General features: G+C 36.0%; 1 protein-coding gene across 2 annotated transcripts in view; it reads right to left on the reverse strand.

Annotated features, from left to right (window-relative positions):
- Positions 1-902: 902 nt before the first annotated feature.
- Positions 903-18920, reverse strand: part of SRBD1 (S1 RNA binding domain 1) — a 151352-nt gene continuing 133334 nt past the window's right edge. For both annotated transcript variants that reach the window (XM_032216369.1, XM_032216370.1), the window contains 4 exons: positions 17179-17355; positions 15149-15301; positions 6089-6273; positions 903-1237 (listed from right to left, as the gene is read on the reverse strand). In XM_032216369.1, the coding sequence (XP_032072260.1) occupies positions 948-1237; positions 6089-6273; positions 15149-15301; positions 17179-17355 (805 nt within the window). In that variant the 3' untranslated portion in view covers positions 903-947. The remainder of the gene's footprint in view (positions 1238-6088; positions 6274-15148; positions 15302-17178; positions 17356-18920) is intronic.

The following is an 18920-nucleotide window of genomic DNA, read 5'->3' on the forward strand; positions in this document are numbered from 1 at the left end:
AGCTAATAAAATTTTACAGATAAGGTAAGAGCTGGAGTTAATTGCTCAAGCTACCCTTGAAATTTAAACAATTTTATTAAAAAAACTAGGTCAGGCCTGCGTTATTTCAAATTATAGTAATGGAATAAGATGGCTGAATATTCCTTCATGCAGACAAAATCCTTCCTCATAGAAAATTAAAGCTGCTACGGAAAGAGCAAGGAATTATTTTTTTCTGACATTCTTATAGGCAGAGAATGTTTTATACAGCCCAGGCACAAGTTTACCATAGAGAATTTCAGATCAAATATTTTTTCTAATATGACTTTTTACATAATAAGAATGAAAGATTGTGGATGAGGAAAATAGTCTGAACTATCATAACAAAATTGTCAACCACAATTGGAGATACAAAGTTTCATAATACTCACTTAAACATCGGAATATATTTTTGTTACTTTTTAAAATTAAATTTGAAATGTACAACTATGGAAATAGGAGTTTAAAAAAAATCCTAGAAATCAAGTACACTCTTGATAAAATGTAGTAGGTTAAAGCTTGACTGGATCATTTTAATTAGTGAGATTTAATTGTTTCGTTTGCTTGAGGAATGATGGTTTGTTTCAGGCACTTATTAACCCATATACGTGTTTCAGAAATGCCTATGAAAGTATTCTATCTTTTAGTAAGTTTCATGGAAGCCAAAGGCTGGATGTTAAGAAATAAGTGATTTTCACAACTGTTGTAAAAAACCACTACAAACAGCTATAGCTAAGTTGATAGCCTTTGCACCCTAGATGATTATAGTCATTCATACAACTAGATCTTTTTTGCTTTTTTTGTCAATAACTAACATGCCCTTTTAGCTGTAGTTTGAATGAAGATTCTAACTTGCTCCTCCTTTTTATACTATATGCTCATCAATGTTGAGATTGTAGCCCTTACTATGAAAAATGTCTACAAATTGCTCACAATACACGAATCAACTCTAAACTTATTCTGGACCGTGGAAGATCAATTTCACGCACTCTGACTTCAACTTTTTCTCCCGGACCAAGACCAAGACTTCTTCTTTTCTTCGCTTTTGAAAGTTTGTCTTCTGTTATGCTACGAATTGGAATTAATCCTGCTTTACCAACTCCAATGTCAACAAAAACTCCAAAGAGAGTAGCATTTTCAACTCTTCCTGTGAGAATAGTTCCAACTCTTAAATCTTCAGGACAAACAATGCTTTTTTTGAAATCAGGTTGATCAAAATCTGTATGAAAGAAAAAAACCAAAGTAAAAATGATTTTAAAATGATTTTAAAATAAAACTTTGGAAAGAGAACTTTCTAAATTCTAGTTTAGCTTACAATATCTACAGCATTCAAAGAAAACATATACAAGATGGTTTATAGGTGGCACTTCCCCCCAACGAGGTTAGCCAAAATGTTTCCTGGGTTATCTCCACTGTGTTGGAAATGTGGAAGAAAGGATGGCACATTCTATCATATTTGGTGGTCCTGTACTGAGGCCACGAAATACTGGAAAAGGATTAAAAAATGGCTAAAAGAGGTTACCGGGGCAAGCATGGAATGGAGACCCGAGAACCTTCTACTAAGCATTAAACCAGAAAACATGAGCAATTCAATATGGCATTTGAGCCTACATATAATTGTGGCCGCAAGAATAACTTATGCACAATTTTGGAAATCCACTACCATACCGTCGGAAGATGCTATAATTAAAAAGATCTATGAATGTGCAGAAATGGACAGAATGACGGGTTGGCTGAGGGACAAAGGAGAAACGGAACATTACCTTAGCTGGAACTTATGGTATATGTGGGCGACAAGGAGAACAGCAGGGACTTAAAACGGGGAAAGTTAAAAGTGAACATGGGTATTGTAATAGATCCCTGAATTTTGTAATGAGAAGATGTGGCTTAGAGACCTAATAATGAGGAAAGAAAAAAAAAGTTGGGCTGTGAATGACTGTCACCGCGGGGGGGGGGAGGGGGAGTTGTATGTTTAAAATTGTATTTGTATTTGTATGTTTTACTCTTAAAAAATGTATAACTAATAAAGATTACCTTAAAAAAAAAATTCTAGTTTAGGCAATCTATAGATGACCTCAGTTTTATTTTTGAGATCCACAATTTCCATTATAGATTTTTTTGGATTCCCACAAATGAAAAGCACCCTGAACTGATGGTTAAAATACTTTGTCCGATGAAACATAATCATTAATGTCTAATATACGGTAGCTGGGTATTCTGAAGGGTGATTTTATTTCATGCTAGATGGCATTAAGACTATGAGAATATAACAGATTTAACAGATTAACAGAGTGGTACATCAGATTGGCATTGTGTCAATACAGTGACCAAGTGTATTTTTATGAGAAGTATGAGTCTGCCCATTATGGTCATAAGTTGCAACAGCCGAAAAAGCCTTGCTTAATGACCAGATTCCCTGCTTTCCTTGATGCAGCCATTAAATGAACTTGAGGGTTGTTAAATGAAGTACAGAGGGCCTCCAGGCAAGAGAGCAATCCACTGCATAATTAAAAATACTGCTGTATAATCCTATATTGCTACCATCTATTACTTCTATTATTTCTTTTCACTGGTGCTGGCAGCTCAAAAATAATGTCATCTAACCATCTTTTCCAATATAAACGGATGATGTTTTTTATTTATGTCACACGCCTATGGCCGGTTCTGAAAGAGTTGTAAGTCATGGTCAATTGAACCATATTATCTGTTAGTAATGATCTGAAATTTATTGGGATTAATTTCACCTTATAAAGGGGACGGCAGGCAACTTAATACAGTGTTTCTCAACCTTGTCAACTTGAAGTCCTGTGGACTTCAACTCCCAGAATTCCCCAGCCAGCTATGCTGGCTGGGGGATTCTGGGAGTTGAAGTCCACAAGACTTCAATTTGACAAGGTTGAAAAACACTGACTTAATAAATAAAACCCACAATAGGCTTGACATAATACTTTTCCACACCCAGATTAATTTAACCCCAGCCCTTTTGGGAGGCATTAAAGACTTGCTTTTCCACTCAGGTACTGGGTCTGAGAGGGATATGAACGGGTAGCCAAGGGCTTTTACAGATGTCTCCAAGGTGTTTTTATGTGCATTGATGGCTGTGGAGAAGAAATGAAATACAGTTATAATTGCACAGTTAGACTAATTGCCTATCCTGCATCATCCAGATATATTAGACTATAATTCTCACCATATTCAAACCAACACTGTCAATTGTTATATTAGGCTGGCGAAATATGGGGGTGGGGTGTTGTTGTTGTAATGTGATACATCTAGGAGTCACCAGGGTTGGTGGACTGGCTCATAAATTAGCATGACAAATACAAACTAGACTGAAACTAAGATATATATCCTCTGACTTCTCTGCTTCTGAGTTCAAAAACTTTTGCTTCCACGATTCATTAACAATGTCATTTGAACTACGGTTAATATGAAACATAGATTGTTTAAACAAGTCAGTTTTATAACCTACAGATTGATGTTTGCTGGTTTCAAACAACAGTTAAATAGTATAGCAATGACTTCTAAAAAATGAAAGAAAAACTTCCATACTTCTTGCTAGAAAAACAGTGCATTGAAATATGAGCTTTACTCCTCTTGTGACCTCCCCCCATTCTGAAAGGGTGCCTGCTTTATTTTCTACCACTGTTTTTTTTTAAAATACACTTAGTTAGCCAGCACCTGTTCAATCCCAGAATTGTTTTTATTTTAATTGTTGAGTTCCTACAAAGCTCCACAGTCTGATGCAATCTACTTGCATGACTTCCTAAGGCAACTGTTACTGCCATAATCTATGTTGCAGTTGAGTGCAATACTGCAAAAACCTGTTCCGAGAATACAGCTGCTCCTAATTTCAGTGCAATTTAATTAAAGATATGGTCCAGTTCACTGCATCCTATTGTCAATGTTAATCTGATCCTGAAAGCTCTTTGAGTCTATTAAAAGCAGTCAACACTTCACTAGGGATGTTTAAGGAATTTGGATATGAAGTGACCTGAAAGAACGTCTGAGAACCACTGGCTTCCACACTTACTAAACATTTCAGTAGTTAAATGATAGTGTAACAAAATATGTTTTAAGATCCATATTTAGAAAGAAAATATATTTAATATATGATAAGTTCATGTTTTAGATGAGGTAATTTAGAAATATATATTTAAATGTCATTTCCTTAAATGGAAAATTGTTAAAAAAATACCTTAAGCCCCCAATTATTGCATAAAAAGAAGAAAATAAGCTTATGGGGTAATAAATTGTAATATGAGCTGCAAATGAATGGATTTAACTATTACCAGTTGGATAATTGCAATGCATAGTACAGGAGGTTGCCTTTGAAAACAGTATGGATGAATTTCAATGAATTCAAAGTAGAGCATCAGAATTGCTCTCTGGGACTGGTTGATTGAACAGATTATGCCTGTTCTTCCCCATCTATGTTGGTTGCCAGTCTGTCTCCAGATGCAATTCAAAGGAACCATAGTGGCATAGTGGTTAGAATGCAGGCTAACTCTGCCCACAGCCAGGAGTTCAATCCTGACTGACTCAAGGTTGACTCAGTGTTCCATCCTTCCAAAGTCAGTAAAATAGACACCCAGGCTGTTGGGGGCAATTTGCTGACATTTGTAAATCGCTCAGAGAGTGCTGCAAACCACTATGGACTGTTATAAACATCTAACTGCTATTGCTAAAGTTTTGGCTTCAACTTTTAAAACCTTAAACAGCTTAGAGCCAGGTTACCTGAAGTTAATATCTTTTCCATATGTAGCCACTGGGGTTTTAAGCTTATCTAATGATGTCCTTCATTAAAAGTCTTTTCACTAAAGTAAGTGAGTTAAGGAGGACAACTTTTTCTGTGCCATCCCATTTATGGAATTCCCTCCCTAACTTATGCTATATTAAATATATTTCCATAGAGAAGCTCAGGAGGATCATTTTGATGACAAATGAAGACATTTCCTATTTTCCCAAGCTTTTGACATGGCTTTTAATTCATATTGTTTTAGTTTCCAAATGATTAGTTTTGCTGCTGTCTACTTTATATGGTGTTGGTATTTTGTATTTTTAGTCGATTGATCATACATGTTTTTACTCAGAGCATATTTTTAATGTGTTTTATTGTAAAGTTTCCAGAGAACTTTAGCCATTGAATATACTTTAAAAAAATAATATAAATATTTAAAAAAATCAATAATGTATGCTACATCAACTTTATGTTGGACAGGGAAGCTATAGGATTCCAATAAATAAATACTGTATATCTTAGCAACCTGTTTGTAAAACCCATATAAATCACTTCCACCCAGGCTCACTGCATTTTCTGAAATACATTCGCCATTCTTTTTACTGTTTTACCATTGTAAAAGTCTTTGTGACTTTAGAAAAATTTAGTATAATGCCAGTTTAAACAAATAAACATGGTTTGCAACAAACATCTAAGCCTAAAATATGTCCTCTGGTTTATAGCAATAGCAATAGCAGTGGACTTATATACCGCTTCATAGGGCTTTCAGCCCTCTCTAAGCGGTTTACAGAGAGTCAGCATGTTGCCCCCAACAATCTGGGTCCTCATTTTACCCACCTCGGAAGGATGGAAGGCTGAGTCAACCCTGAGCCGGTGAGATTTGAACCGCTGAACTGCTGATCTAGCAGTAGCCTGCAGTGCTGCATTTAACCACTGCGCCACCTCGGTTATCTACGCTTCAGGATCCCCACAAAACACAATGCTAGATTCATTCCCCCCCCCCCCACACACTACTAAGGCAGGAATAATGGAAAAGATTCACAACTCATTTTCAAAGTCAGGTGGAACAGTACAGCAAACTACTAGTCAGGGATCATGAACTTAACCAGGACAATACTTCTATGGTTTTGAAGTATCATAATTTAGAATAGGGATAAAATTTCTTAAAGATAAAACTAATTTTTGTTACCTACCACACAAAGCAGTCCAATACTTTTCTCCTCCCAGACAGCTTAAAGAGCATGTACCTATCCAACTGAAATGTCACTAAAATGATAAACAAAAACTGACATATCAAAGGCAAAAGAACAATATCATCAAACCTCTTACCTTTCCGAATGTCAAAACTTTCTGGCTGAGTCAACCCATCAATTATTATTTGTAGAGTTTGTTCCGTTGTATTCAATTTTTTTGTAATTCCATCCATCCCTTCTCTTTCAATTATTGAATTCACTTTCTGCTGCATGTTTGACTTTCCTATATTGCACTGACTTTCTCCAACAAGTGTTAAAAACCTTATGTATAAAATAGAAACATAGTACATGGAAGAAAAGCTTAAATAGGCAGCATAAATAGATAGCACAAATAATATTTTTTCCCTCTCTATCTCCATCCTCATCTCATCCTTTAGATAATAAAAGATTTTAGCTGGAATAACTTTTGATGCACATACGTACATACATACATACATGCTACAAATACAATACTATAAAATCAACCTACCTAAAAATGGAGAGGGAATATGATGAGAGGGGAACAGGGTGGAATCTGTTGTTGATCGAGCCATACCCCCCCCCCCAACAACATGAAGCCCCTCCATTGGTGTCCCAAGACAAATGCCAGAGCCAGGTCCCTTACAGAAGGTTAGAAGGTTGGAGCTAAGCTAACGTTATGTGTGTGTGTGTGTGTAAGATATTCCAGAACAGTGATGGCTAACCTTTTCTGGGCCGAGTGGCCAAAGTGTAGATGTGGGTGTATGTGTGTGAATGCGTGCGTGTGTGCCGGAACCCCCAAAATGCAATTTGCCCCCCCATGCATGTGTCCCACCCCATGTATGTGAACACCCCCACACATGCCTTGCCCCAACACATACACATGTAATCTCCGCGCATGTGTGTGTGAACCTCTTGCACGTGCCCCCCCAAGCATATGCACCTGCCTCCCCCTGCCCCCTCCTGCATAGCAGAGACCCAAAGGCTGGCCCATGAGAGGTGCATGTGCATGCGTGTCAGAGCTGAACTGGGGCAATGGCTTGCGTGCTATCAGAGAGGGCGCTGCATGCACCTCTGGCACATGTGCCATAGGTTCGCCATCACGGTTCTAGAGGGATCTTGCAATGACAGAGAAGGCTCTTCTCCTGGACCTCCCCTCAGCTGGAATATGGGGCCTGCAGCATGTCTCCTCTGCCAGCATGGGTGGGATGGGCTAATAAATCCTATAGATTCAATGGGTTTCATTCCAAGCCATGGCTAGAATCTTTAGTCCCCCTCAGTTATAAAATTAGGCAATAGTCTTCTCTCATTAATAAGACCATGCTAACTTAGCCTCTGCAACTGCCCTACACTGCAGAGCATAAGAGCAATGGAGGCAGAAGAGAGCTAAAGCTGTTACTACTGTATTGCTTCAGCCTTACTGAGGGGCATGTTAAGAGTCCATGTGACTCTGTAGCCAAGGATTCCACTCCACATACATCTAAAGGCCTCACTGTTAGTGAGGAAGAAGGAATAATAGGTTGCTTCTCCTGCTCCTATTTTTTATTATTACATTTCTATGCTACCCATCTCATTGTTACAAACTACCCTTATATTTTTACTTTTATGGCTCCAACTTTGGTGTATTCCCTTGCGTTTGTCTTTGGCAAATGTTAAGCAACTTTCCCAATTCAAAATGAATTATTTGGGAAAAGCTTAGGGGATACCTTTGTGCGTGGATTTTGCCATGCAAAGAGTGACGAGCAACTATTCCCCTCTCAAAATCACATTGTGACCTTGTGAACATTTACTTGGCACCAGGAACAAATGCCTGCAGCAGTGGCTGTGGCTGTTTGCATTTGAGTTGAAACTCTGTACTATTCTGCAAGATGGTTTTTCTACTTCAGCCTGAACACATCCAGTGAAAGGAATTCAACATCACCTCTGTGGGTAGGTGATTCCATTGCTGAAAGACTATTACTATTGGAAATTGATTCAGATCTGCCTTCATTTAACTGAAATCCATTAATCTGTGTCCTGTACATTGGGATAGCAGCAAGAATAGCAACAATAAGAACAAAAAAAGCCTGGTACACATTGTACACAACATGACACCTCTTCATTAATTGAAGATAGCTGTTATCTCTTCCAGTTATCATTTCTCAAGGCATTTGATTTCATTTTTCAAAATGAAAAACACATTTATCCACTACTTTTTTCTATTTTCTTTTTTCTATCTCTAACCTAGCAAAATCACTCTGAAATTTATTTCTGGCCTTCTGAATATTGGCTAGGTCATTTACAAAGCAACAAGAATTAGCCAGATGAATTGTCATTGACTTTGAAGGAAAGTGCAGTAAACAATTTCTCTACATCACAATCTCCAAAGTTTAATATATGCTTTTGCTCATATATGTTTCACAATGAATAAGCTTTTCTTTATTCAATTAGTTGAGGTAAATTGTAGGTTGCCTTAAAAAAAAAGGAAATAGCCTGCATTTAGGACATTTGCAGGTTTGTAAAGCAAAGGAAAGCTGAAATATTGTAAACATATTGTCAGTTTCACTTACTGACCACTACACTTAATGACAAGAGTTGGCACTCCCAATTTTAGTTACTATCAAAGAGTACCTGAACTCTCAGCCTCAGAGAGGGATTAAATTTAATCTGTTTAACAGCTAATCACATAAAACATTAAAATATTAATTAATATGGAGAGTGTAAATATCTTACTGTGTGACATATTTTAATAAGTTGTTTTAAGAACTAAGTCAAGGTATATTGAAAATATGAGGCCATTTCTATTATGATGCAAAAATGTAAGAAAGTAATTTAAAAACGAACAATGCTCTGCTACTAAAGAGAAAGCAAAAATAAATTATAAAAACCATAACCAGTATTTTTGGTTTTTCCTTTCAAATCCGTGTGGTCATGACTGCTATTTTATTGATGTAGTTCTATATTTTACTCAAAATTCCCTGGAAAAATACAGTTGAAGAGTAGAATGTAAAAAAAAAAACACTGCAGTTCAAACTCCAGTTAGAAACTTTGACAGAGCTTCGGATAGACTTTTTAAAAATAGTTATCAAGCTATTATTTAAATAACTATTTTAAAAACATTTCATTGCCAACTTTAATCATTTTTCCCAAATAATGTTAAAATTCAGGCTTTCAGCCAATAAATAGTTTGCTTTGATCATTTTGATGGATAATAACAGATTGTAGGAATTTTGGACACAAAGTTACATTCTATAAAGTTATGTTGTAGGTCAGAAGTGCTTCATGATTGTCAGTGGTCACTGGATTTGCAGGTAGCAACAAGAAGAGCTTTCCAACGTAGAGTTGTCAGGTCTGTCATCTCTAGTTGGGCATATTCAGATTGACTCTGGTGCAAAACATGGTGCCTAGGCTAATTGGTGCAAGGCAAGGAGATCAATTTATAGACTTGCTTGTTTGTCTCACCATCTGAGGAAATGGACGATATGACCTATATGGCCCTTTCTAGATTTATGAGTTGAATCTTATGAGGTTGGGCTGAGAGATAATGACTTTGCCAAGGTTACCCAGTGAATTTCCATTAATGTTAATGGATACATACCTAGATTTCTTGGATCCTAGTCAAACATCTTACCAACACAAAATCTGTTGATGGACAGGTAAAACAGGTAAATTCTTAAAGATGCAAATGGACCTTCAAATAATGAATTCATACACTATAAGCACTGAACTGGAAAACTGTAAGAATACAGTATAATTTATATTACCTGAGTTAACTGTTAGAATTGCTTTAAGGAACTCCTCAAATTTGGAGAACCTAGGTCTTTCCTTAGCTAACAATATCTACTTTGATTAGGTTAGCTTGGTGGTTCAGAGGTAAAAGATGCTGAGCTGGTCAGCTGGAAAGTTAACAGCTCAGGTTCAAGACTTGAGCACTGCAGGACCGTTATTTGTCCCAGCTCTTGCCCACTTAGCAGTTCGAAGGCATGCAAATGCAAGCAGATAAATAGGTACCACTTCAGTGGGAAGGTAACAGCAATCCGGGCTCCTTGGCGTACAGTCATGCTGGCCAGATCACCATAGAAATGTGTTTGGAGAATGCTAAAAATGGAGATGAGCACTGCCCCCTAGAGTCAGACAAGAAACAGGGGAAACCTTTACCTTTATTAAGTTAATGGAAAATTATATTTGATTTAACAGCTCTTTCTTTGTTATGTGTTGATATCTTTTCATGGCAAAATTCCAATTTATTGCAGTAAATTAAAAATGTTGGGAAAAGTGCCCTGGGTGTTTCTAACCAATTTGCCCATCTAAGGAGGAGAATGAAAATCTGTGGAAAAATCCAACAGCCAACCTCAGAATTTACAGTCAATCTTATAAATTCATACTCAAAGAAACAATTCCATTTCATTGTATACTTTTAGAGCTACATCTGATTTACAGATATAGGCTATGATATAGTCATTTCCGAATCAACTGTGTTCTTAGTGAAAGCCTTTCTTTCCTTCTTTCCTTCCTTCCTTCCTTCCTTCCTTCCTTCCTTCCTTCCTTCCTTCCTTCCTTCCTTCCTCCCTTCCCTTCCCTTCCCTTCCCTTCCCTTCCCTTCCTTCCCATGACTCATTTTCACGCAAATAAACAGCCTTGACGGGTACTTGGAAGAGAAATCAATATTAAAGACAAAACTCCATCTTAGCAGTAATGCATATTGATCTCCTCTATTTTTAAATGTCATTGCTAAGAACAAAGCAAATCCTTTTGGGTATGGAAAAACATCCGCAATTATACCAAGGTCACAGAAAATGGAATAACAGCATAGTATCATTATGCTATGCTATGCTATACTATGCGGAAGGAAGAATAATGCTATAAGCAACTATTTCTCTCTGTCTTCATTTATTTTTTGTTGGGTGGAACCACTGATATACTGGGATCGACAAAAGAGCACTAATGGAGAACTTCCAGCTTGCAGTATTTTAAAAGCAAATGATAGGAATTGTAATAAATATCTATCTTTTTTTACAACACATTTTTATTTGTAGGTGATTGCTAATAATAAATTACATTTAATAATTTATTTTCAAACTATTTGACAACAAATGCACACATGCACAAAGTTAAGACATACTATGCAAAGAAATATTTAAAGTTTATGAAAGCATATGTTAAATGAGAAAATACAAATTAAAAGATCAGTGTTAAAAGTTAAATAGTAAAATATTTTTATTGCACTCTCAAGAAATATTCTAATGTTATTAATACGGATGATCTCATATGAAAATGGAATAATGGAGAAAATACCTGGTATCTCTCTCACCTTCCCATTTTGGCTGACATTCATAATTGAGTATATTGAAAAATTCACTGATGCATGTTGGAGGTTTTAAATACTCAGGCTACAGTTCTATTTTCTATTATGTAGACGTAAGCCCTATTGAATCAAACAGAGCTAACTTTTCAATAGGTAGATACAGAAGTTAATTCTTAGGAATGTAACACTAGACACATAACACTGCTAGTGTTTATTTTAAGTAAGTTATTAAAGGACTCCAACTTTGAAAACTTTACTTGAGAGTGTCAATATTCTCATGCAAATGTCAGCATTCATCATATTTTAGACAGTCACTGTAATCTGTACGTTAATATTTATTTTCATAATTCATGATGTTACCCACATTCTAAGTGAATTTGCTGAAGCTTCAATAATAAAAGAAAATGCCAGTTCATGTTACAATTTTTAAAGATCATGAATACGCTTGAACATCAATTGGGATGAATAAAAATTGTTTTTTCCAGAAGTTTGAATAGCATAGGTTAAAGATCTGCCAACTAATGACCATGTTTGATACAGCAAATAGGCTAATTGTTCTGGTAGACTAGGGATCTGAATGTAGCTAATATTAGAGTTCCAAATATCTAAATAAATACTGACTGCTAAGAGAATAGTGTAAGACATACTTTGGAAATTTATTTGGTTTAAACACTGTCTAAAACTATGCAAAAGGTACAACCAATCTATTCCAAAGAATTACTTACTAGCTACAATTAAAATAAGAAAAATGCAAATTTCTTCACATATCCCATACTATATGAGTGCATTTCTGTTCGCTCTGTAGATAAGATTTTGAATGCAAGCCTTCTTACTTTTCCTCTTTCATGTCCTTAAGCCTCTCAGAAAAGAATTTCTTGAGTGCTAGAGTGACTCTGTAGGAGGCTTGGGATCTAGTTTTTGGATTGCAGTGAAAGAAGAGCAAATCTGATATAAAGGTGCTTTTCTGTCCAAGGATGAGCTATATCTGCCTCTAACTGTACCTAGCTTTTAGCTCTTGTAGGAGGCAAGGTAGACAGAAGGAAATAGGAAGCCTTGCTTTTGCTGGATGAATCAACTGGATGTTACCTATTATCATAATAAAAGGGGCTGAAATAGGTTACATCTTATTTACATGTACTGATACCAAACAAATGTTACTATCACTAGTTAGTCATGAAATGGAAAAAGATTCCCTTATTTTAACAATATATTTAAGTGTAAAAAATGTGTCTATGGCTACTTTGCTGAAACTCCAGAAAGCCGATATCAACCGATACCTTGCAGGTGCTTCCTGCAAGGATTTTTTTTAAAAAAATGTAATCCTTGCAATCAGCCCAATTTTGTTGCTATTAGTACAATTTTTATTAGGCAGTTAATATGCATACTGCTTTAGCCTTAAGAAATAAGAAGTAAGATAGGCTGAATCCAAAGACGTTTACAGTTTGTGATTCAAGAAAAGAAGGGCGGCAGAATAAAAGTACGGAAATAGTCATAAGCAGGCAAAGAACATATATCATCACATTGATCCTAGAATATTCACAGGAGGACCCAGAGCTATGCAGACTATTCTAGAATATGAAATTGAGAATAGGCTTTGGCACTACTCTTTAGGATAGCTTTTTACAGTCTGATGCTCTCCACGCAGACATGGGAAAAGATTGGGAGAGGAACCCTGATTTAAGTCACTGTCTTGAAAGGATTTGTGGAGGTTTTTTTTTTTAATTAAACAAAATTTAAAATACTATTTATTCCACAAGATTTCAGTTTAACTCAAAATTGTATTACATTTGTGTTGAAGTCAAAGGATAAAGGGATCCTCTACAGTACTCAGTTAAGCACAATTAATTGTTGCATCCATTATTATGTCAGATTGAATCTTTCTGAACTGAAATTAACTAGAATTTGAGGGGGGGAGAGCACAATCTAATAATTAGGCACATGTTGTTTGCCAGATGCCATAAGTTCTAGTTGGTTATTTCTCCTACTTACTTGAGACATGTCAGAAACATAGTGGGTGTTGACAAGAAGATGCTTTGAGGATTATGCTGCATACAAAAAACTGTTAACGTCTCCCCTCCCACCCTTTCTGGCAGAGTTAAAATGACATATCTATGACAGTGTGTATGGAAAAAGTTGCAACAACTGATCCCTGAAGGACATATGCTATGTAATTCTAAACATGCCTGCTTAGAAGGCAAGATGACATCTGGCATTAAGTGAGTATTTGCATCTAATAATTGATCATGAATATGATCAAAATAAGCATAGGAAAGGGAATTTAACCATAAATCCCCTGCTGTAATCCTGATGAAAATATTTCTGCTTCTATTTCTAGTTCTAAAATAATTAAGAGGAAATCGATATCAGTCAAAAATTCCCGTTTCACTCAAATATCTTTACTTCTGTGTAAACATGCTAAGGATTATGGTCCTGCACAAGGGACTAATCCATAAAAGCCAATTGTTCTGCTTTTACTCTTCAGATTTTATCCTTCTCTCTCTGCAATCAGCATAAAGTGTAAAGTTATTTATTCTCATCAAGCATTTTTTTGATGTTTAAATAAAGATTTTATTCATAGATAGTTATATTTCAACTAATTTAATCATCTTAATTTTGGAAAAAACAATTTTGCTTCCAAACCGACAGCGATTCAGCTATCAGAAGACAAAAAAGCTTGCTAAGTGGATGCAAATAATAATTACACCAGCAAATAAATCAGGAGAGCTTACTTTGAACTGGACTGGCCTACAAGAAAAACCAAGTGAAAAAGAGAATGGTGGCGTGGGAAGACAAAGCATTACATGGCCAATACATTAAACAAGTAGCAGGGAAAGCAGATAATAATAGGACCTGACAATGGTTAGGAGCAGAAAATTTGAAGAAAGAGATCAAGGGGCTAATTCTGGCTACACAAGTCCATTTGATAAGAACAAATGCATACAAAGTCAGAACTGGGAAGACAACAACAGACAGTAAGAGTTGTCTATGCAAAGAAACTGAAGTACCAGTGGACCACCTGGTTAGCTGCTGCAAGATTACTCAGACTGACTACAAGCAATGGCACGACAAAATTGCAACAATGGTGCATTGGAAAATCTGCAAGAAACATCATTTGCTGCAAGCAAGAAATGGTGGAAGCATAAAAGAAAGAAAATAATAAAAAAGGAAGAAGCTAAAGTGCTGTGGAACTTTAGAATTCAAACAGACAAGCATCTGTCACATTATACCACAGACTTATCAAATGTTGATAAGAAAGACAAGAGGTGTGGATAGTGTGCATGGCATTACCTGGAGACAAAAGAGTCGAAGAGAAAGAACTGGAGAAGATAACAAAATACAAAGACCTGCAAACAGAAATAGAATGACAATGGCTAAAGAGACCAAAGTAATACCACTAATAATAGGAACCTGGGTGCAATCCTAAAACAACTGGCGCATCATTTGAACACCATTGACAAAATCACCATTGCAAAACCAGCTTCACTTGAAATAGCTTATACTGTATACATTCCTGACATAGGCACAGGTTATTTTTAAACAAATGCTAGTAGCAATTCTGGATTAAATTTCCTTCTCTTCCATTTAGATCAGGCATGTCATACCTGTGGCCCACAGGTCACATGTGATCCCGGACAGTTAGTAATGCAGCCTACACATATAATTATAATTACAAGTGTAATTGCACATATCTACATACACACGCACGCACACACGTCTCACATAGAGTTGAGAACAAGCCTGCAGTATCTAGAACTCATTTAACCATTGTTATAAGATCAGCATTACTATACTCAGAGCCCTGCTACCAAGAGTTTTTTGTAATCTGGAAGAAATATTACTTCCCAGACTAAAAACTAAAAGAGCTAACTGCATATTCATTTTTTCACTGCTTACCTCATTGCAATAGCATATGATTCAGGGTGGATACATGTTTGATCCAAAGGATTTGGCTGCTGAATGACATTTGCTGCAGCTTTAGTTTTCTTTTTACACCGTTTCTCATTTGTGACTGCTTTATGACTCCCAGCTGCAAGCTCACTTTGTTGACTGAGATCCAAAATCATGAGAGAAAAGGATGTAGTTATCATTAAAGCAGTGAACATCATATGCATCTTTTCTGTTTCTGCTCAATGGGCAAAACTGCAAAACCTCAAATTCTATATACAGATTATGCAAACATTGTTAACAAATAGCATTATAATTATCAAATCCTCAAAAATTCTGCATATAGTGGATCTGAAATGTTCTAATTTAATTATCTGTATTTCTGTCAAGCTCCATTGAAATTGAGCAATTTAAAAAAAACACAGATTCAATATTTGAATCACAGAAAATAGTATAAACAGCTTCACTCATGAAGCACAATGCAATTGTAGAACACATGGCTGTAGTTTGAGGGCACCAGATTCAATTTCTGGCAAATTTCTGAGAAAAATCTTGAAATGACATTGCTGGTCTATATAGCTAATACTAAATTAATAGGCTATGGTTAGAATTGTTTTAAGACTGATTCATATGCTGCCTATAAAGAGTTCAGACATCAAACTGGGATCTGAAATCTCTTTTCTTTTTCTCTGCTTTTGTGTGGGTGAGTTTGTTGGCTTAAAACCTTAATATGTTAAATCAGTGGTTTTTTTTTTTATTGTGCATAGTCATTGTATCTTATATTCCCCGTCCTATATGCCAAAGAAAACCTCACTCATAAACGTACTATTACACAGTGGTCTATGCATAGAACTGTTATCAACTTATATTTTTATTTAATTTTTATGGGTTTTCATTGAATTCCAAGACCAATCGTAGATCGGAAGATATGACTCCATATATTAAAAACATGTGTATCAATATGAGAGCCAGAATTCCTTGCACTATCTTACAATGTGTTTTTCCTCCTTTTGTGTAGACTATACCAACTGAGACTCAAATGTAGCTACAGCTTCCTAAGATATCTAAGGCTGGCAAGTTCAAAGTTATTAATACTGGGGTGGGGGGAGGGAGGGAGTATTTAAGATATCTCTATATCCAAAGTTGGGTCAACCTTCGGCTTCTGAAATGAGTGTTCAATCAAATTGCTATTATATTTCTGTTCTGCTTAAAATTTAATTGAACTGTCGTTTGGAATTTCTTGTCTTGGAAATGATGAGAACCTTTATTATGATATACAGTCTTTACTTGCCAGAGAATATTCATCATTGGGTCAAAGTCAAATTGGCATCATAAGACATTATATAATGCAAATATGTCTAGCGTAGTTATTACTATTGAGAGCTGCAACATCTGGGTGGGATAATGTGAAAAAAGAAGAGAGGAAAGAAGAGGCTCTGCTTATTCTCCCTCTATACTCCCAATAAAAATGTCTATAATATTAGACCATCATCTCAAATTTAATTTGATTTATTACATTTGATAGTTTCTTTGTGAGTGGAAACAATATCTATAAAGTTAGATGGATCAATATCTTAACTTGTATGACACAAATCCTTCCAAGGTTATTCATAAGCAACATATACTATTTTATAAATCCAAAACAAATGATATCAACATATAAAAACTCAGCATATCTTCCCGTATGGCAGTTGATGAGGATGGATGGGTGGTTAGAGTAGTGGAAGATTAGTGGGATCGGTGTCTCCATCTGAATGTTTATTTCATTATGTTAAGAGATAGTAATTAATATCTCTAAAGCTGAGTTATGAACTTCATAGCTGTGAATCTATGACTCTACTCCCTAAATCACATTGCCCTTCTATGACCCCTCTTATGCTATAATTGACTAATCAGCAGACTACAAATTACTCTTCATCCTAAATGCAGACTCTTAAGTCAAGGATTCTGACCTATTACCTACTGGAGTTTTTTATTTTTTCAAATCTCTACTTACATGTGGCAAATAAGTAATCAACCTCACACCCTTTTTATATTACCTGCAGAATGATCTGATGTATTCTTGATTGATCCTGATAAAGCCAGCACATTGTTGAAAGGATTTTGGGCCCAATCCTTTGACATCTTTAAGCTGTTCCCGACTGATAAATGGTCCATTTTTCTCTCGCCATTCAATGATATTTTTAGCCCTGTTGGCATTAAGTCCTGCAATATGTCTAACAAGCATAATAAAAGGAGATTTGGAATCACATTTCATAAAAGGAAGCAATAAGTACTATCAAAGCAACATAATACAGATACTGCTTGCTCTATGACAGGAGTGTCAAACTTGTGTCTTCCCGTTATCATCACGTGCTGTATCGTGACTTTTTCCCTTCACTAAAGCAGGGATGGGGAGGGCCAGTGTGTGAAGCATCCGGCCCATGGGTCACAAGTTTGACTTCACTGTTCTAGGAGGATTGGAAAAAAGCTTCATTGTAGTTGCTCTACTATAGAAGTGACAAATCGAAAGATCTCCACTCAAGCAATGGCTTCTTCAGTTAATAATACAGAATGGTGCAGTTTTACTAATACTAAAAGCATAAGCATGGGTTGGTTTCCTTATAAAGTTTCATACTTATGAAACTTTACCACACTTATGTTTAAGAAAAACACAGTGGAGAAGGAGGAAAAATACTTGAGAGATAGTAGCCAGTAGGGGAATCGAAAATAGAGGAGTTTCGCAGGTGAGGAGCACAATCACTTCCCAACTATAGAAACTAAGTTTCTATAGTTGAGTATGTTTAGTGACTATGTGAGGAAGCCTCATCCTGTAAAACTGAAACATAGAACTATCTTATAGTGCCAAACTCAAAAAAACAAAACCAAGCCAGTAAAAATAACAACATGAACAAAGAAACCCAGCAGGAGGTAAAGGATTTCCCAATTAATGCATAGTATTAAACCCAGGACTATCTGCCTATTGGGCCTTAGATCATGGGCTTGTGACCGCTGCAGTAAGCCCTGTATTTTAGGAAACAAGGCAGTTCCCTTGAAACCAAAGTGGTTGAGCTACAAATGTTTAGAGAGTCAGATTGGTATGTAGAAGAGACCTTTTGGAATGGGATAACTTTTTTCTACTCCCAAGATAAAAGCATACCTATCATTAGGGTGAAGAGAAGTACAGTATTGGGAAAAGAGAACACCTATGACATGAGATATTGCTATAGAAGAGTCTCCAATTCTTAGGCGATAGGTCTAATAGCAAAGATTTTAATCTGGGGCTGGAAGGCTTTTGGTTTAATATTTGATCATATAATATTCTAATGTGGAGTGAGATATAAGTGTTGTAGAACCTGTGCCTACAATGCTGTTACATTTTACATTTTTAAAAAATGGCAAACAGCAAACAAGTCATGTGAAGTCACATTTGAAAAATAGGGAAGTACTGAAAAATGCAGAGCACTGGTACAAAACAGAGTGCAAGTAAATGAGAGCCTAATCTCTTTATAATGCCTGGAAGTAATCTAAAGCCACAATGAGTGATGGCCAAGTGGAATGTTCAGTATTCTACAATGCAAGAAAGGTGGAACCACAAAAAGACCAGCAGGGCTTTCTAGCAATTTCCAGGAAACTATAGAAGTTAAAGCTTCCGTCAAGACTTTCACAGAAAAAAACAGTAATATGATAATAGTACAAAATAGTAATTGAGAACTATAAGGCAAAAACCCATTAAGAGAAACAAAAAAAAACCTTCTATCAATATATTCAAAGGAAAAAGCTGGCACCACAGCAATGTAAC

This window comes from Thamnophis elegans, chromosome 4, assembly GCF_009769535.1.
Source record: "Thamnophis elegans isolate rThaEle1 chromosome 4, rThaEle1.pri, whole genome shotgun sequence".
NCBI classification, from domain to species: Eukaryota; Metazoa; Chordata; class Lepidosauria; order Squamata; family Colubridae; genus Thamnophis; species Thamnophis elegans.